This window comes from Neomonachus schauinslandi, chromosome 3 (assembly GCF_002201575.2).
Source record: "Neomonachus schauinslandi chromosome 3, ASM220157v2, whole genome shotgun sequence".
NCBI lineage: Eukaryota > Metazoa > Chordata > Mammalia > Carnivora > Phocidae > Neomonachus > Neomonachus schauinslandi.
Window position 1 is genome coordinate 13,918,021 of NC_058405.1, and position 21,147 is coordinate 13,939,167.

The 21,147-nt window shown below is 43.0% G+C and overlaps 1 protein-coding gene across 1 annotated transcript in view; it reads right to left on the reverse strand.

The window, feature by feature from the left end:
- Nucleotides 1-17,994: 17,994 nt before the first annotated feature.
- HS6ST3 (heparan sulfate 6-O-sulfotransferase 3) overlaps nucleotides 17,995-21,147 on the reverse strand; it is a 648,747-nt gene continuing 645,594 nt past the window's right edge. The window contains exon 2 of the mRNA XM_021696034.1: nucleotides 17,995-18,703. Within this exon, the coding sequence (XP_021551709.1) occupies nucleotides 17,995-18,703 (709 nt within the window). The remainder of the gene's footprint in view (nucleotides 18,704-21,147) is intronic.

Consider the following 21,147-nt stretch of genomic DNA (forward strand, 5'->3'; position numbering starts at 1 on the left):
CCTTGCTCTCGGCCGCGTGGCTCTCCACAGAGCCAAAATTTAAGTGGACTCCTCCCCCTGCGGCTTCTTTTCTAGAACCAGTCCCGGGAGAGTCTTTACCTCCATCGTCCTGAGTTGCAGTGTAGCTTTCTTTGCTGGACCCCTTTACTATGGTCTGTTTTCACAGTCAGACTTAGGGGAGGTTTTCTTTTTTCTTTTTTTCTTTTTTCTTTGCCTTTTCACCTGCTAACTGGAAAATTACTCTCCACATAGTAAATGTTATCTCATCCTATTGTGAGAATACATTTACACCCCAACTTAGCTCTGCTGGGCAAAAATCTACATCAGATCAACACTGCCTCTTAGCAAGCAGTGACGTTCAGAAGAGGGACCAGGGTCTGGATAATAACAGCAGGGCTTGTAATCTTCCCTGGGCTAATGAGGGCTGCATCCTACCTGACTTGCAGGCCTTCTGCAGAGAGAGTTACAGCTTTTCCTGCTCTAATTAGCAATGGCTGATGGAGGTGGAAGGCTGCACCTTTAAAGGTATCCACGCAAGTGGTTCGAACAATACCGAGAACAATTATTTGCAGGCCCAATGGTGAAGAGGATTAATTAAAATAGTGATGATGCCGATAAGAGGCGTGACAAACGGGGGTCCCTCTTTAATAAGAATGGTCGCATTCTCTGCTCTCTTCTCCCCTTGCTCATCAGGAAAGAGCAGAGCGGAGCCCCCGGGAGACTCCTGCTCAATTAGGCCCTGCAGGCAGTGGAAGCTGCCAAAGGCCCTGTGAAGAGAAAATTTAACCACCTAATTTGGGAGGGAAGGAGAGAGGGCACAGGCTTTAATGGAATATGCCACTGGCACTTCCAGGTCCACGGCTGATGGGATGCGCCTCTTGGAACAATTCTCAAAAAGGCAAGAGCGTTGGGCGGAGAGAGGAGACACGGGCTCGGCAGCCACTCAGGCCTGCAGTGGGATCCTCATTCTGGAGTCTGTTTTCTCACTGAAAACCATAAAGACAATGACAATGACAATGACCTCATCAAGTGCTGTGTGAGGGGATGTGTGTCTGTATAAGGGGGAGGGGGGTAGAGAGAGGAAGAGAATGTATGCCAGGCACACAGATCACACAAGTAGAAATCGGCGCCTTTCCTTCTTACCTCCTTGTGTCTCAGCATGCCTGCCCTGATGGACTTCACTCCTGTCCGCCATCTCGTTTGCAACCTGCCCCTTCTAGTTCATAGGACCTGTTTCCAGTGGCCCACGCTCTGCCCTACCCTCTGTTACATCGAAGGTGTCCTAAAGACCTTTCTTGGGCATTTTGTGTTATTTCTTCCAGGGGCCAGCACCCTAAGAACAGGAGCCATTCCTTCTCTTTCTTTGCCAATTTCCCACCATCAATCCTCAACAGACCCTCAGTTGTCAGATGTGAGGTGGACATCACTCCCTCCCCCACTGGCCCTAACAAAGGAGAGTCTTTGGAAGGACTCAGAGAGCGAAAGAAGCCTAAATCTGGCTCTTTCAGGTTCAGGAGACCCTCATTGTTGCTAACACCTATCTCTGAAAAGCAGAGGCACCTCGCTACCTCGATTTTGTTCTTTCCAATGACCCTGTGAGGTTGATAGCCTGGACGGAGATTCACAAAGTGGTTTCACTTGGCTAAAAATCTAAGCTTTTGGAAGAGGCAGAACTAAAGCCTAAATATTCTGAGGAAAAGCTGGGACACACTCTCCATTTTCTGGAAATAACCCACATTGGACTCTGTATCTTCGGATAAATTATGAAAATCTCAGTGGTTTAAAATAACAAAGGTTTCTTTCTCCCTCATGCAGATTGCCCATCCCAGGTCACTTGGGTTCTGCCTGCTAAGTCACCCCTGTAATCATCTGCACCCTTCGCCCTGGGCTGATGGAACAGCTGCCCCTTGGAGCATTGCTAACTGCTGGGCCAGAGGAAAGGCAAGCATGCTGAAGCATTTGCTTGATCCTAAAGCACTGCCCAGAAGTGACCCATTTCACTCCACTCCCATTTCACTGACCATGCCTGAGTTCACCAGGGCACAGAAGCATAACCCTCGCCGAGTGAGGGGCACAGGCATTGGTGAACAGTTACACAGTCTACCATTGACCCCACTGCTCCTTGTCTCAACTCCTCAGTGCTCTTGAAATAAACAGAGCCTGTTAGTGGGCTGCTCGCTCTGGCTAGGGATTGTTGATATAGATGGAGGATTGTGGACCCCTCTTCATGCTCTTTTTTGAAAGCAGAGACAAAGCAAAGATATCCACAGTAGTATTTGCTTTGGAAGAGACAAGTTAGGAGGTGATGTTTGCACTTGGCAATCAATAACGTGTTTAAATCCTGAAGTGAAAGTTAATATATTAGCAACTGCCCAAGGAGAAGCTCTATGGGCTGTGTTCCCACGTCTGGCCTCTTACCATAGGTTACCGTTCCAGTCTCAGAGGGGTTCAAAGCCACATGCAAATGCTGATGGTCTGCAATAGCAAGGTGTTCAAATATCCCACTTTTTGGTTTGCTGAAAAAAAGCCAGAACCAAGTAACTCACTAGTGATAAAGGGTCACATGTTCCCCCCCAGAACAGCAGAAATAGAACTTCAAAAGTGTTTGGAATTGCTACAACAGAAGATGGCTGGTGGGGGGCGGGGCGCGAGTAAAGGACCCAATGACGGAGTTCCCCTGGGACTGTGGCTCTCTTTGGACAGGCCACGCGACTTCTCCCTCTCTATCTGCATGTACACAGCATCTTCATCCTGTAATTCATTTGTTTGCAAAAAACCAAGAACATAAGAACCCAAAGCTTCTCCTTCCAGCCAATGTAACTTGTTGCATACAGAGAAACATCAGTATGTTGACTGATGTACTCAGACTTCATACTTCCTCTACTTCTAGGAAGATTTGAGGCAGGATCTGCTTTAAACTTTATGTGAAATAGGACGATTGGAACTGGAGCCAGAGCAGAGACTACAGAGTGAGCAGATGTTTCCACAGCCCTGACAACAGCTAATGGTGCGCTCAGCTGTGACTTGCTTCTGCATGTTCCGGGAGCTAAGGCACAACAGGACCACACTGGCCTTTTGGGAGGCTCATGCAGCCGATGTGCAGGTGATTATGCAGGAGAGGTGCCCCTTTGAGGGCAAGCCCCTCCTGCTTGGATGGGACTACCTGTCTCCCCGCCTGAGCCTCAGGAGAGGCTGACTTATTACTAGGACAGGTGTGCCACAGAATCTGTCACACCAGCCACTGACCAACAGCAGTGTATGTATCCCTCTCTCCATGCTGGCCCCTCCTACCTTTCGTGGGCAGAAAAACAGTCTGATCCATCTCTGTGTTCAGATGTTATCAGAGAAGTCCTTGAGACATGATCTGACTTAGGGATTTGTGGTCAATTACATTTATCTAACATTTATATATTGACTACATATTCAGAGCCTGGAGATACAGAGATGAAGAAGACAGAGCGTCTGAGCATGAACACTGATTGGCAGAACCACCCTGGGACCCAGGCAATGGGGGCCCCTTTGCTTAGAGGACCTCCTTTGGGCCTCTGACAGTCATGCCCCACCCTGTAAAGAAGGATTCTGCAGAGCCAGGAGGGATGTGTCCAACTGAAACCTGTGACCCTCCCTCCTTCTACTCCATGTTCCAGGTGCCTAGCACCCCAGAATTCCCTACCCAAACAACCCCCAACAGCATAAGCCTCTTCCCAAGGTCCAACCTGGCCTGATAGGAGTCCATCCAAGGGGGTGAGTGGTGGGTAGAGCTGGCCATAGCTGGGACTTTTGGCCTGAGGTGTCCGCTGACTTGACACCATCCTCTTCACAGTGTGGGGTGGAACGGGAGTGGCAGATGGAGCAGGAGGTTTAGCAGGCCAGGGCCTCTATTAGAATGTTGCCCCTAATCCTGAAAATGTGGGGATGGCCTCATGATTGGGCATTCTGGGAGGTAACAGTAGAGTTAGGTTGGAGATGGGCAGATCCCAAGTCTAGAATAGGTTTCTTTTGGCTGGCAAGGGGTTAATCAGCCACTGTCACCTATTTCTGATTGTTTACAGGAAGATTTGATCATGAAAGGCCAATGAAAGTGTTCAAGAGTCTGATTCTTCTTGTCTATCTAAATTACCATCTCAGGAGGTAAAGCAAACCAATTTACCTTGAAGCTTTCATCAAAGAAATCCGTAGACAGTCCAGGGAACTACATGCTAACAAGATAGTGAGTCCTAAAGCAGGAAAACAAACTAAAAAGCCGAACTCAAACTAAAAGGTATCGCTTCATGATAAACTTCCACTTATTTGGACAAAAGAATCCAAAGATAGCAGTATCATGGGAAATACAAATAGTTTGGTTAACCAGATGTTAGGTTAGGATTATCTGTCTTCACAGAATTAAGTTATTATAATTTGTAATATAACATAATAATTATATTTATTATATAATACTAAAATTATACCAAGTGTAATTATATCCTTTCTTCCTTGTTACCAACTTCAGTAATTTGGCAGATTGCCTTTATTATTTTTTTTTTTAAGTTGCTAATATGTACTTAGGGTCTATCCTGCAAAGACTGGCTAAGCAGTAGAAGTAGGACAAGATGTGTCCCCAGTGGTCCCCATCTTATTATGACTGAAGAGAGGTGCACAGGAACTTCTCCTTGAGCAGAGTCAGAAACGTGGCCTCCTATGGGTAACTCATGGCTTCATTGTTGTGATAGTGTCTCGATCTTCTCAACTATTGTCATTCTAGAGTGTAGAGCTCACCAAAGAATTCTCTTTCACTAGAGAATTCCAGTTTTTGCTCTGCTTTCTGTGTTGGGGATAGAATAAAAGTTGTCTACTCAGACAAAATGGTTATCTTGCTTTTTAAGTCCCTGCACCTGAAGAATGTGTAGGTCTCTGCTGTCCTTTAACTTCTTCCCTTATCTTCTTAATTAACTCCATCCTTACTCACCCAATAATCCCCTTAAGGTATTTTTCCCCCAAGACCATTTGGTAGAATTCTCCAGAAATTCTACGTAACTAGAGGAGAAGAAAGATTTAGTAAAGAGCACGATGACATGGGAGAGTGTGTAGGGGGGGAAGGTTGGCAGGCCCTAAATGCCATGCTACAGTGTTGATCCTAAGGTCAATTGATCACCATTGGGAAGGTTGAACAGGGAAGTGATATGACCAGGTCTTTGAAAAAGTAGAGTCAGGCTGAGATAAAAGGGTTTGGAGGCTGGGAGAACAATTATTTCATAGTAGAACATGGGCTTTGGGTCGAAGCAAAGCTGATCTCCAATCCTAGTTCCAATATTTCTCAACTATGTATCCATTCGGTGGTTATTATTTACTTTCTCTGATAACTCAATTTCCTAATTAGAAAAAAGTTGTAATGCCTCAGAGTGTTGCTGTGAAGGTTAAAATGGGCATAAGAAGCTTCTATTGGCAGACTGGATGAGACAGAAGAAGGTCTAAACCAGGGCTGTGGTTGTGGAAATGGAGAGCAGGGGATGGATGCTGGAGACAGGCTCACCAAAAATGGTTAGAGGAATTGAGGGTGAGTCAGTCTTCTATCTTGAGTGACCCCACCCTGTAAGCTGCACAGTTCATGACTGAGTGGGGTGTAAGGCAGGAAGCATAGATTATTTCAGATGGAAAAGGAGCAGATGAGTTTCATTTCATATCATTTGAATTGAGGGATGAGTGGAAAACATTTAGGTGTAGGTGGTCAGTAGTTCACTAAAGATAGGGAGATAGGGATCTAGAGGGCACTGTCTCTTTGGGACTCATCAGAACATGGGCCATTGTGGTCACTATGGGATTTGCTTAGCTTGCGCAAGAGGACAAGTTGGATTCACTCTCTCATTGATTCTTCCATCTAATTCATTCATCAAATATCTACTTTTTACTATGTACCAAGGTCATCATTATTAAACAATGGTGAAAAGGCAGAAGTTGTCCCTGATCCTCAAGATCAGGATTTAGGATCAAAGGGAGCCAAGGATGCCCCTGCCCTTCAATCCTGGGCAGCCAGAAGCCCATCCCTGTCTGTGGGCTGGATGCCAGGGTGCTGAGCCAGGCATGGGATGAGGCAGAGCTGCGCTGTGGTTGTAGGTCATGGCACAAGAGGAGGGAAGACTGTCCGGGCTAACAGTGTCTGAGAACAGAGCAAACGCTGATCTAGAATAAACTGTGTACAACCCAGGACAAGAAAGGTGGCATGTGCAGGTCTAGATGGCCGGGAGAGTGGAGATGTTTCCGGAGGTATGGCTGGGGGCAAGGTTAGAGCCTTTTCCAGCACACCTGTCATTTGGCCTGTGAGTGCTAAAGAGATTGCTGAAAACATCAGACGCACCCTATTCTTTTAACTTTAGCATCTAGCATCATGTCTACCTCTTAGAAAGCTTAGTGAACACTTCTTCAAATGGAAAGACAAAGGAACAATAAAAAGGAAGGAAAGAGACATTGAAAAAAGTTAAATTGTCCTCAATCTGTAGATTTAGAAGGTGGTAAAGATATTATGGAATCTCTACTGGTCTTCAACCCAGTCATAGAAATTATTAAGGGGGACACAAGATTGCTAATCTGAGTTCTGGGTCTGTTGAAATTTAATGAAAGCTTGCTGCAGTGACTTTGAGTGAATTTGATAATTATTATTTTGATAATTATTATTTGATAATTATTAACACCAGGATGTGCAACGTCATAGTCTGATGCTGAATGTCTCATGCATCTTTTCTAAAGTTCAGACTCTTATCTAGGGATGCCTTTCTCTCTTAGAGAGCAAATAAAATGATGATATGATGATATGGGATGGGGTTTGTGGCTCTTCAGCCGTGACGGAGCTTACTACCTGGGCTGCTGGTCTACCTTCCACATGGGGAGCAGCAAGGGGGTGGCGGCTGTATTGACTGTGACTTGCAGCTGCACGTGGGAATACTAACCATCAGCAGTGACTTCTTAAAGCAGTAATATATATGCTTCTGTTTAAAATTTAACTGGCAGACTTCCTGGCAGAGCTCCTGGGAGTGATGCCCTGATTTGCAAAGACTTAATAACTTCTTGTCATCCAACACCTGTAGGTAGAGAGATGGGGGTTGGGGGGAGGGCATTAGCACCTGGCTGTGCCCCAGATAAAGTGAGCCACGTGGAGTTGTGAAGACTACCTTTTTAGAAACGAATTCTTTATGTTCTATTCATTCAATAACTACTACCTTGATATTAAGATTGCCAGTGTTTTCATTCAGGAATATTTTAAATTATATTCTTAAATTAAAAAAAAAAACAAAAACCCTGCTACCTACTACAGAAGGTCATTTCAAATCCCCCTTTTATGTGTATTAGGATGGGTTTAGTTAGTAATAAATTAAACTTGAGGACAATTGCATTTCTAGAGTCCTGATAAAATTTTCACTCCTTTAATTTTTTTTAAATTTTTCTCACCGAGCAAACATATTATTCACAGGAACTGATGATATCCTGAAAGCTAGCTATCCCCATGGCTTTCAAACACCAATCTGTGAGGTCCTAATGTCCTTCTTATTGTCCTATCTTCTTATTTCCCATGCAACAACTGTTTAAATAATTTAAATTCAGATACATGCAAGCCTCAGCCAGAAGTGTGAAGAGTTTGGCTTTGAAAGTAACTCAGTATTTCCAGATTAGGACAGAACTAACACTTTGCCTAATTTTCACTCTCCCATCTCCTTTTGATAGAATTACAATGCTAACTCTAATGACGATATGACAACAGCAGTGACAATGTGAATCTAAACTCCCAGATTATTTCTAATCCAGGGCTCTTACTTCAGGTATTAAATGAACACTTGGAAGTAGGATAAGGAAAACCTATAAATGCTTGCATTTACATAAATATGAATATCTTCAAATTACACAAGGAAAGCCAAGTAACTATGATTGCATTCTTACCACTGATTCCAAAGAAATCATAGCCTATCAAAACAACAGAAAATGAAACAGAAAAGAAGCATAAGTAGTAGAAATCATAAAATACAGAAGACTATAATCTATAAATTATAACACTTTTCAAATTAAGACCATGACTCAAACTATGTGAAGAAAAAATAAACCACATGTTAATTGCAAATTACAAAAAGTTGAAAACAATATTAAAATGAAAGTAGAATTGAAAGCAAAAGTATTATTAAATGATACAAAAGGGGTCATTTTATATTGAAAATGGTAGCCTCATCAATAAAGAATATGGAAGTCATAAATACTAAATAACAAATCACCAAACTATATAAGCTAAAAACTGTTATGAAATGATACACACATTTTAGTATGCACTCTGCCTTTGAGAATTTATATATATATATACACATACAGACAGAGAGATATATATATATATACACACAGACACATACATGTATACAGTAAAGATATCTCTATATAATATAAATACATACACAGAGTATACATATATAATATACACATAATTATATATATACATATATAGTAATCACTTGATTATATACCAGGAGATATATATATTGACCAGGATATATATGTATTATATATGTATACTTTGTGTGTGTGTGTATGTGTGTAATTGATGTCAGTGATACACTTCCTTTTCCGATATCCATGAAATTTTACAAAAACTGATCACTTATAAAGCCCCAAAGGTGGGGCGCCTGAGTGGCACAGTCAGTTAAGTGTCTGCCTTCAGCTCAGGTCATGATCTCAGGGTCCTGGGATTGAGCCCTGTGTCAGGCTCCCTGCTCACTGGGGAGCCTGCTTCTCCCTCTTCCCCTGCCCCCCACCCCCCCAGCTCATGCTCTCCCTCTCTGAAATAAATAAATAAAACCTTAAAAAAAAATGAAGCCCCAAAGGAACCTCGGTAGAGTTTTGAAAGCAGAAACTATGCAGGCAGATTTATCTGAGCACAACATGTTTGTTTATCCATGACAATAGGAATAAATAAGTTTGTTTCAAAGTAAAGGAAAGGGTCAGTTACAACCAACAATGACAAACTGAAATAAACTTTTATAGAAAACTGAGTAAAAGTGAAGCACTATGAGTTAGATGAAATTGGTGGGATTTGAAATAAAAGATAAAAAATTAGACCAATGAAAAAAACTATAAATAAAAACAAGTTAAGATGAAAAATGCAAACATAAATGTAAGATTAATACTTGAAAATTAAGAAGTGGAATGATAAAGTAAAATATAAGCATTTAAAGGAAAAGAAAAAAATATTATTAAAGAGAATGACTACAACAGAGAGGTTTATGAGAGGGCTGAGCAAACACAGAGGAGAATCCCCCAAAGCAGAAAGGGAGCGAAAGTTTATTTGTGAAAATCCGGAGTTTCAAAATAGAACGTGATGAAGAGGTGAATAATGAAAAAGCAATGGAAATAGAGAAGTGAAGGAGATTGAAAAATTTAAGAACAGACTTGTTTCTAGAAACTTGTGAGACTGAGCTAACACAGATTCCTCTTTGAACCACAAACAAGTAGAAATGTTGGACAAAATATGCCAGAATAACTCTTCAAAACAGCTGAGCTCCAAAGAAGACGGGAGCTAGAACAGAGAGCCGCGGAGGCTAGAACGCGGGCAAATCTCGGTGCCCGGAGAGCAGAGTCTGCGCTGGCGGCGTGTGTGCGGAAAATTGGGAACAACCTTGGCCGGGGGAGGGGAGGGGGCAGGAGGGTCAGAAAGGCGCGTTACAGTGACATCCTCAGCTGACCCTACAGCGCGCGCTTTGGAGCTGAGAAGTCCCCACTTAAAAGGCCTGGCCTTGGCCTCCCCAGCCACGTCATTTGGGATGAACTGGCCTCGACAGGGGGCATGACCTGGGGGGTGGCAGGTCCTCGAGAGAGACTCAGATGACAGCTCTCAGTTAGCAGCCACACTCCCAGCCTCTTGGGGGAATGAGCGCTTCCATCCAGGGCCAGAAAGGCTGGAGAGCTACATGTATTTTTCCTTGAGTAGATGAATAATTTTCATTTTGATTTTTTCCACAATTCATTGCATGCACGCAATTTTGACAATCTTGAATATTTTTTCTTTCTCGGTTGTTGGGAAGATACAATCAAGGGTCCACTGTCCTCTCTCCCACCAGTATACAGAGACACTCACAGAGATGCTACTTATGTACAAATATATTCATTTCAGTGTCAGTTACATCAGTGGGAACATTGAAAATAAACAGAATGCCCCCAGAATATCAGAACGGTAGAATTACATGCAGCTATTAAAATTATGTTTTCAAGAATGGGCATTAAGAGGTAAAAATATGTATTTCCATTATATAGAATGTCTGATTCTAAATCCCTAAAACATTTGTTATTTAAAATTTTACTCTAATTGCCAATACATTAAAAAAAAATGAAAGGAAATAGATCAAAATTATGTCAGGATTTGGCTCTTTTATATATGCATTCCTTCTCACATTTTTTCAAATGATCTAAGGTCACATATTGCTTTGTTAATAAAAAATTAACATTATATATAAAATAAAGACATAATTATGCTAAATTAGATTCTATTAATTTTCAAATTTATTTTGTATGAAAACTGATCTGTGAAAGGGAAACCTTACTATATTGAGAGCAGATTTTCAATAATACTTTTGACATTTCAAGTCTTATCTTGAACACTATTTTCATGGTGAATGGGGGAAAGAAGTAAATCTTCAGGGTTTCTTAGTTCTTCTCTCAACTTATGTTTTTTTTTTTTTCTTGGAAGACAGAAGCCCGCAAAACGTCTGTGCTGGGGGCAGGGGGTTGGGGTAGGCGTGCGCATGCGCGCACGGGTGTTTGGCTTTAACTTCTGTTGTCTTTGGAGCCTCTCCTAAGGCCACTGCGATTGCTCTGGAGTCAAGGTGACTTTGCCTATGATTCCCATGAGTTAGAGGGACATGGTCAAATGGCATTTTTCTAAGGCTTTAAATCTCACGAACCTATAAGCAAGGAAGGAATCCACAAATCCCACTTCTACAGAATAAACAGAAAACGATAAAAGGCACCCACCATTCAAGGGATTTTTGAATGAAGGGACTTTTCTCTTCTAAAAACGAATTTTCTCTTTCTTTGCATTTGTTACAGGAACTAGGTATTGATTTAAAAATCGATGTGGACCAACGCTACACTTTGAAATTGTGGAGAGACCCACAGCGGTTGCCATTGTTGTATTTTTCTGCTTCTGTTTTGTCTCCCTGTCTCCCCATTCCTCTCTCCCTCCTTTCCTTCCTTTTCTCTTTTCTTTCTTTTCGAGTCAGTGCCAGACAGCTTTGCTTCAGTTCCCGCTTTGTCTTCCACCACCCCCTTGCTCTCCAGGCAAAGTGAATTTCAATGTGTCAGGGTGGGCGAAAAACAGGGAGGGCCACTGAAAAGCACCTTTCTAGAAGCTTATGTGTTTGAGAGCCTGTGAAATCCTCCCTGGCCTCGGAGATTTTAAATTGTTTCAATCTATATTTTCTTTGTCTTTTATGTTTCTGAAGCTTCACATTCAATAGCCACATTTGTATCCAAAGCATGGATTTTTTTTTTTAGGATTTGACAAAGCTGATCCCGTGGATTCAATTTCCATAAATCCCTTAAAGTGTTTGACCAACTTCTCTCATTTTGCAAAAATGTCTAACAAAATCACAGGGGAAAACAATTGTTCTTGACATCACAACAGTTTAATATGTTAACTTATTCATTAAATTGTGCTTCACATCAATGGAGATCCTCAGTTCTACAAACTATCGTTTTTTAAATAGCAATAAGGGTTGATAATGTCACAATACAATCTCCTAGTACCCGAGTTCATACATATTATTGCACAGAAACAAAAGGAAATATCTCGTAGGTGAAATAATTTACTATCTATTGAATAACTATCTTTACATCTAAAGTGGGGCACCAGATAAAAGTCTAGATTTTTCTTTCCAACATGTTTCATCTTTGATACATTAAATGAAAAATAATGCAAAAGCAGCCCAGAAAGTACTTCCAGGGGGACAAAACACACGCAAAAAAACAAAAACAAACAAACAAAAAAACAAGGATTAAAACATAAGAAATTAGAAACCTAAGAGGTTGGTGGAAGGCAAATAATGGCGTTAACTAAATCACACAAACTCTGCTTCCTTAGAACACGGTGTTCCCCGGCAAGAACTGAGGTTTTTCAGCACTGACATCTGGCCCTTTGATGAGTTCCCACAGAGCAGCAGAACGTGTAATGCGTCAAAGGATGACTGTTGCAGTCTTTTCCATAGACAACTTAGAACACAGGCTTAAGAAACATCGGCGCTTTGGCGTTCTCAGATGGGGAGTTCTGTTAGGTTACCTCGAGTCCTTGCTTGGAAGTCCTGGGGCTTTTGTCTTGCAGATGTTGCTGGTGTTCATGGCAAGGTGAGTCCTCTGGAAGTCTCAGCACTTCTGCAAGGAAGACTGGTTCTGTCAATGTGTGGTGCGATGGGTCCATGTCCATTCCATCCATGAGGCTACAAAACACACAGGTCTCAGAACCTGCCCACTTGCCCAGAAGGGCTCATTCAAAGTTTTAGGAAATTAGTTCGGATGTGTCCAGGTGAATATGGTGAAAGCATAGCAGGATAATGTCCCATAGAAAATGGAGGAGGGGACAAAGGGAGGTGACTTGGAGAAGGAAAGGCTGCATGCTCCCCAGATGTGCCGTGGCTGGTGGGGGGGGGCGGAGTCCTCAGACTCAGCCAGCCCTGAGACCCAGCCGGGAGACGTTCAGCTGGAGTTTTGATGACCAGTGGAGGCACATTAATTACAAGAAAGGAAAGCCTTGGAGACACAGCTGTGATCAGACTGGGGTACCCTTTGCCTCAGTCCAGCTTTCCCTTGGATCCGACCCCACCAACTCATTCAGCCTTTACTTCAGTCCCTAAAATGCTGCCAACGCTCTGGTCCTGTTTCCTGAGCCTCATGCCCTTGTCAGCTCCTTGAAATGGCCCAAAGAATTACAGTCCACATGTCTCCAGTCTGCCCTTGTTCTCGAGGACAGAAACCGTATGTCATTTTTCTGTTTTTCAGGATTTCCTGGCACATATTTAATTCCTCATCTTTCCACCTTTGAAAGACCTGCTTCCTTTTTAGGAGCCCTACTTTCCTCTCTACTTACCCCTACTCTCCCTAACCCCCACCCTTGCATGATCCCATTATACAGGACTTTCTTCTCAGCTAGAGGTCATGGTGGGAGAGGAATCCGATAAACTCTGTGTGAAGATGTTAGCCTAAGACAGCAACTCCTGGCAAATGAGCAGGGGCACAGGGACTCATTTAACACCAAATAAAACCTTTAAGAACCAAAGCAGTAAGTTGCTGATAAAATTCCAGAGACCTGGAGAAGTAGGGAGGAAGGGAGTTGGTTTTTTTTGAGCAGGGTTCTATTGATCATCCCTTACATCTCACTATTCAGGCTGGTACTGATTCAAGATATTTCTGACACTGAGCTTCCCTAAGGAGTTGTGAGCACATTCCCTCAGCCTTCATCTTGGATCAGTTTCGGATTGGCTGGGGTGAACAGCCAGCGGGAGGTGTTGGAGCGTCTGTGCTTCGCAGTTTCCCCTGAAACACTGCCCATCTCTTGGGACATTTCACTCCTAACAAGATGATTCCTCACTGGAGGCAGGGGTAGTGAGCCAACTCTACCAGTCTCCTTGGCCTCTTCTAAGTCACTGCAGTTCTACAAGAAGGTAAGGAAAGACATAAATCAATAAAGACTTCGATTTCATATTCTTGCAATTCCCAATCCTCATACTGATGCTGAGCAGCATAAAGTCATAGGGAAGGCTATGAAGTCAAGACTGGGGGCTCTCAGCAACTTTTTTGTTGATGAACTCGAATTGAGAAATCTTTTCACATCCCTGAAGCTCCACTGGAAACTACCAGGTGGGATAATCCATAGAGGTCCCATGTATCTAACATACGAGAAAGTAGTGAAGATCAAATGGGATCCTAAATGTATAAATGTTTTGAAAGCATTAAGTACTATACAAAGCTATGAATTTTAATCTTCTCCTTTGCAAAACGTATGTTGAAATAGATAACTGTGAAAAGCACTTGAAATATTTTTCAATTCCCTTTTGTGTCAGAGACTGATGGTTTTATGAGTATTAATTTTTACATTGTTTCTTTAATAATAGAACCCTCCCCCCCCATTTATCAAGGCACATGGCAGCCAATAATGAAGACATTTCCTGGCCTCCTTTGCATTTACTTGTAGCTAATGACTAGGTTCTAGCCCATGAGATGTAAGTGGAAGTGATACCTGCAACTTCCTTCCACGTCCTCTCTGTTGTCTGAAATACAAATGAGATGGCAGGAGCCTCAGCAGTCACTTTGGACCACGAGTTGGAAGGCACGTGTTAGTATGAAAGAGCAACAGAAGGGGGCCTGGACTTCTTTAATGTCACTTCCCAGAGCTATCCAACAAGTTTGCCTTTTAAATGAGAGGACAACGGCTTTGATCTCATTTAAGTCACTATTATTTTGAGTTTCTCTCTTAAAGTAGCCAAGTGGGAATCCTATCCTATGGATTTAATGTTTGTTTTTTAATGATCTATGCTCATCTCCTTGCCAGGTCTCTTTCTGGTAGACTTTCTTCCCCATATAAATACTATCTCTACTCAGACTTTTGAACAAGTCCTCATATTTTAAACCCTTGATTAAACTATAAAAAAGTTACCTCCTTGAGATGATAAGAAACCATAGCACACATGATATCCTTAGCTGTTGCCGAACACTGATTGCTAATGTTATTAGTTATTAGAAGGAGTATCCAAAGAATTCTCAGGGCAGGTTTTCTCTGGTTCCCAAGAGTAGGCTGCCAAAAAGTTATAAGGAGACAGAAGAGATAGTATGTCCATGATGATAATTTAAACACACATACAAACATGCACACAAGGTCACCCCATCCCAATCTGGGGCTGCCCTTGTCAAGAGAAGGGAAGGAATGTCTACCTGGGAGTTGTAGGAGTCAGTAGGATGTGGAAGTCCCTGGAGAAATTCTTCCCCCTCCTTTTGGGCTCTTAACACCAATGTATCTGGAATTGATTGGGTTTTGGATCTTCAAGCTGCTGACTCCCCATGGATCCCAAGGCCCAGATGTCTTCTGTTGGCATCCCTCCTCTGAGCATCACTCAGCATGTAGGTGTGCAGTCAATTTTTGAAGAACAAACTGTGTCCCTACCTCTTCATTTCTATCAACATAGAACCCCTGGGATATGACAAGCGTGCTGCTTTAGAATGAAATGATATGAGGGAGGAAGCCCGTGTTGGTCTTTTTAATTTGCTCAGCACTGGCCTCGGGCCAACACAAAGAGATGGTTTCTCCTGTGAACATTCTGATATCTGGTCTCAAGTGGAGCACCATACATCACGCCTTCAGTGACAGGCTGAGGAAAGCCTTTTGATATAAATCCCGAGATGCCTAAGGAGCAGCGTGAAGTTAGCAGAGGCTGCCTCCAAGTCTCAGCTATGCATGAATTCCCTGCCAAAAAATTTAAAGTGAGTTTAAAAGAAACAACCCAAATGCTTTCATGCTTTCTAACTTGTTTTGATTTTCCACATGACAAAACACTGGATTGTTATTGTGTGTGTGTGCGTGTGTGTGTGCGTGTGTGCACGTGTGTGTGCGTGTGCATGTGTGTGTGTGTATCACAGCGGCAGGCTGAGAGATAATTTGCAGCTCTGCCAGTCTAGGCAGAACATTAGATCTTAACATCGAAATACAAAGAGAGAGAGAGAGAGCTGCTCATTAATTGTAGCGGTATTCTCTTCCCTCTCAACCTCAGGAACAAATCAGCGATAAGGGAAACGCTAATATTTTGTGAGTCTAATTTCTACCCACTAACAAGCAATATTGATTTGGTCCCTTTAACATATAGGTCTCAAAAAGTACAAGTGTCTAAGAAATCATCAATCTCTCAGCTTGCTGTGGGTCAGGGAGGTGGAGAGGGCTGGACTCACCCAAGGCAGCATGGCTCTGGGTCACGGCCGGCTCGGGGTCGTCAGAGTTGTGCCCCGCGCATGGGTCAGCGGCAAATCCTTCTGGGCTCTAATAGCTGGCTTTTTGCATGACTGGCAGGAAGCTTTTGTCCCACATGGAAAACAGGATGGAGTCAAAAGAGCTTGCACTCTGCAGTCGGCCAGACCTAGCATACAATCCACAAGGAAGCTGCCTATTGTCTGTGGGTTTCAATTTTCTTATCTATGTAACTCGACTTAATAATATCTACCTTGTTGTGAATAGATTTAAGGTATGAATAGGGCCTCCCACAGTAAGTGACACAAGGGAGATCCCCAATAATGCCTTCCCTCACGTGACAGATGAAGCCAAGGGTAATGAGAGAAGAATCGAAGCCGCTTCTCCAAATCTCTCTCTGATGGAGACCCTGGGCTCCCCTCTCTACAGGCATGCACTCCATGAATGCTTGTGGGTTGATGGACTCTCAACCCCAGCGAGAGTATTCTGGAGGCTGCGATGTGGCTTATGTAAAGCTGGCTTAAACATCAAACATGCTAGATATCAATGAAATAGGCTTTTCAATCTGATTTAGGGGTTTCACTCATTTTGCCTTGAGCTCCTTGAAAGGATTGATCAGATCAATGTTGTGAAACTTTCTACCCACTCTGATCCGGCTCCTGAATGCCAGGCAAGGCTTTTTTATTCCCTTTTCCAAACTTCTCCCCTGATTATTCGACAGACTTTGTGTTCTTGTAGTTGTGACTGGGAAAAATTGAAAATAAGACGCAATTGGCAATGAGGCATCTTTTCCTGTCCTCCAGCCCAAGCTGCCAGTTACAGCCACGGCCGAACCACAGGCAAAGATCAAGTGGGGAGAAGAAAGTCAGCAGGCTGGAGATATTCAAGGTGTTGGGAGGTAGAGTCTGTCTAAACTCCTGGGACAACCGGCCCCTTGAGTTCCGCGTCTCCTGGCCTAAAGCAGTTATTTACTTAGTGACCTTGAAGATCTTTTGCAGACGGGCCAGCTAAACTCCTAATCTTTGGGCCAAATTCTTTTTAAACTTCTTTGTCTCTGTGATAACAGAATTTCAAACTTAGCAGTACCATATCAAAGAAGATGACTGCTCCAAAGAGGTAAAACAGAAATATCCCGGAAAAAAAGCTAAAAGTTCTGTAGCCCGTTTGGAAATGTGAAACATCATATAGTTTTCCTCCTGCTTCCCCCCACCCCCACCGCCCTTAATTTATTAGTCAATTCTTTTTGAATGAAAATGAAATCGGTAACGTGTGATCTCCTTAGACCTTAGTTAATAAGCACATTTTCTCCTAAATGCCCTTACCAATGTTCATTTCTCAGGGGCCAGGCACTCCCGTCCCAATTCCACTAGCTGGTCCCTTAAAGATGGGGGAAGAAGCATGGCTCCCTGCTAAGATGCAGGGGCTTTGTGGGGTGTAAGTCTTGAATGATGGTCAATAGTAGGGTAATCTTGTTTAAAAACAACTGCAACAACAAAACACTGCGCCTTATGATTTAAACCACATTCAAACAGGGTTCAAGATGAGAGCCAACATTCAAGTGAGGGTTGGCAGAAAACCTCATCTAAGGGCTGAAAGGGACTTCTTTCTCTCTCTCTCTCTCTCTGGACAGACCAATATTTCCATTACAGAGACAGTGTGAAACAGACCAGTTTCAGCAGAACATCCAAGCCATAATTTGGCTTTTCATGTGTGCCTCTGTGGGTTCCCATGGTACTGCAAAGGATGTCTTCAAGAACAGTTTCCTTTCTGGTGCTTCCCTCCTTGACCTCCTAAGGACGTCTCTGTTGGATGCATTCCTACCCTACTTAATATCACGGATGGAAAAATGTCAAGGAAAAAAAAAGAAGAAGAAGACAGATCATCTCCAGCTGGATAGGATGAAGACAAAGAGGAAGCAGGTGTCCAAATCAAGCCACATATAGCCAGATGTCCTTAGAACGGCCCGTCATCCTCCAAGGTAACCAACGCCACAGAAGGTCAGTGCACCTGCTCATCCTCCCCCTCCTGAGGAAGGAGAGGGCAGGGGGTCACCATCTCACCACCTGGCTATTGTAGTCCTCAGTGACTGCCCCCTCTGTATTCCCATCCTCTTTGGGCCACCGGTGGCCCCTATGCTCCCGCTGCAGCCTGCGCTCCTCCCGCCTCTTTTGCCGGTCCCTCTGGTGCTCTAGCTGCTTGGTGTGGTGGTAGCGCTGCTGGAAGAGGTCTTTCGCGTACTCGTAAAGCTGCATGTCCAGGAAGTTGAGCTCCTCGATGCGCTGGCGGGCGCCCTCGTTGATGTCCACGTTGGAAGCCCGCGTGATGTTGAACTGCGTGAAGGGGGAGATAAACTTGAGGTTGAATGTCCTCTCAAAGAGAAACTGTGTCTTCCTCTGGAATTCCGTGAGCCCAAAGAAGGCCATGTTCTTCAGGTTGTTCTTCGCGCTCTGCAGCAGGATGGTGTTTCTCTCGCTCTCATTCATGAAAGTCAAGTTGTAGCAGCCCACCAGGCTGAGGTCGGCCAGCATGCGCACCTGGCGGTTGTTGGCCAGGTTGTAGGTGCAGTCCATGAACTCCCGCAAGCTGACCCCAGACCAGTCGTCCCCAGGGTAGCAGGTGGGCAGCTCATCAGGGGTGGGGCTTCTCCCATCACACATGTGGAGGGAGGTTTTCCACGTGGCCCCTCTCTGGACGTGTTTCCACTCGCTCAGGTAGCGCGACACTGGGTCCCGTAACATGGTGATGTAATAGAAATTCCTGAAAGAAATGAGAAGGAAGAGCATCAGCCTTGACAATGACAGCGCTGGGATTCTGAACCTCCATAGTGTTCATAGCAGCACTGAGTCAACGGGTTCTTCTGCCAAATATTCGTTTGAGAGTGGTTGCCTGCATTTGCGCCTATCAGGCAAATGCTCCCATATGTGCGTGTTTTTATAAACATGCGTGGACTGGTTTTCAACACCATTTGTTGATTTTTCCTCCCTGCTCCAGTGTGGGGAGGGAGGCGGTGGGGGCAATGGGCAATTCATTCATTCAGCAGTTTATTCACTGATAAATTGCTACTGGAAATAGTACCTTACAATAAGAAAACACACCAAGATTTTTGAAAGTTATTCCCCAGCCAATATTTTATTTGTAGCAGATGTGGGACTATGTGATAGGGAAACATGCAAGGAGGTGAAGTGATTTATCCAAGATTGTGGGACTAAAAAGGGCAAAGCTGGAAGCCAAGGCTCTTTAGTCTTTTCTGTTTACACTGCTGTTCTGCATTACAAGGTAGGTGGGGTTGCAGGGAAGATGTGTTGTGTGTGGAGACCGATATTTATTGAGCACCTACTACGTACTGGGAACTGTGATAGGTGCTTTATGATACTAGCACTGATAATCCTCAGCACAGTTTTGTAAAATGGGCTTTATTATTACTTTTTTTTTTTTTTTTAAGCTGAGAACATAGAGACTGAGAAAGGTGAAAATATAGCCCAAGATCCTAGGACAAATTAATATGTGAACTGCAATGGAGTCTAGGCCTATTGATTTTAATGCCTCTGTGCTTTCCTGTGCACCATATTGATATTTTTAAAACAAAAACATAATTAATATGTATTGAATGCCTATTGTCAGGTGCTGTGGTTATTATAATCACAGGTCTTATCTAATGGCATCAAATGGAACCTTGAAAAGAAATATATATATATATTTTTAAATGGTTAGCTTCAGGATGATCCAGTAAAGATCAGGGTGCTTCTGGCTTCAAGGGGCAAGAAAAGTGTAAAGAGGCAATAAGAGAGTTGGAAAAGTCGACAGGTAAAGACACAGCACAAAGCATTAGAGGAAAGTAACTGTTGATTTAAAACGAGGAAAATCCTTCTCATAATTTGAACAGCCTGCCTACGGAACAGGCTGCCCACCCACCGCTGTCACAGGAGGGACCCCTGAGCAGAGGGGGTCCCCTGAGCAGACACATGATCCTAAAGAGCTGTGAAAGGAACACCGGGCTTCCCTTGGCCAAGCTAAACTGACTTTTTAAAAAAATTAATACCCAGTAAAAGCAATGACAAACAGAAGGGCTTTAAGGGTGTAGTGCTTTTTTATGCTGCTTTTAAAAAAAGGAATCAATGAACTATAATATTTAAAACTCTACATTTACTATATTTGGTTCTTTTGAATGCCTAGCCAGACCGTCTTGAAATGTGCTAAGGGAACTACAGTAGCTTAAGAAACGCTAGCTTCTCCTTAAATTAGAAAGAGGAACATGCTGAAATGGCCACAGACAGGCCAGCCTGATCACTTGCTTTTGCCAATCATCATTTTACATTACTCTGTTGTCTTTTGTAGTGACAGAACGACAATTTCATCAGTGGAAGGAAATTTCCTGAAAGGTCAGTAGGGAAGGCAGAAAAGGACTGACACAGCTTCTGGGCTCCACAAGGAAATGTCGACGGGAAAGTTTTATTTGGAGTGGCTGTTACTATGGTTGAATATTATATGACAGGTCATTATTAATCTTGCTTTGGTCCTATGTCAGGACTTGTCCATGTTTCAATTTTACAAGCAGAGACTGATTTTTATTTCACAAAGCAAGTGCATAATAAATATAGAAACACAGGAATGATGATAGTGATGTAACTCAGGTGCGTTAAGGCTGCCAAACATATCCAGACACAAGAATTTAAATCAGAGAGATCTTTACATGGAGTCACAAATGGGAAGTTTATAATCTTCCTATAATTGGGCAAAACAGATAACACAAAGAGAGGATTTAAGGAAAAAAGATGATGATGGTCAATGGGTAAGTCTCAACCTCATTCATGTGTCTCAGATTTAGAAACGATCCTGATTTTTAAAATAATCATAAGAGCTGGAGGATTTTACGGGCAAGAATTACAATGGTTTATGACATAAAGGTTTATCTGGAACCTATTCGTGGAATCTTAGTCGCTTTTGTCTCACTCGGGAAAAATTGGCCATAGACTTCCTGGGGCTTTCATTCCATTGGAAACTTACATTTGTCTCAAAGCTGACTGAAGCTGGCGTGGCTTAAAACTTCATTCAATTTAACATTGCACTTAACAATGACTAGCCAAATCGTAGGGTGATGCTTACATGAGTAAAATAAGTCCCAAATGTCTGCAAGGTCTACCAGCCAATTGAATGATTGGAGATTGAATTGATAAGAGATCAATTTGTAAATAAAACTCTGA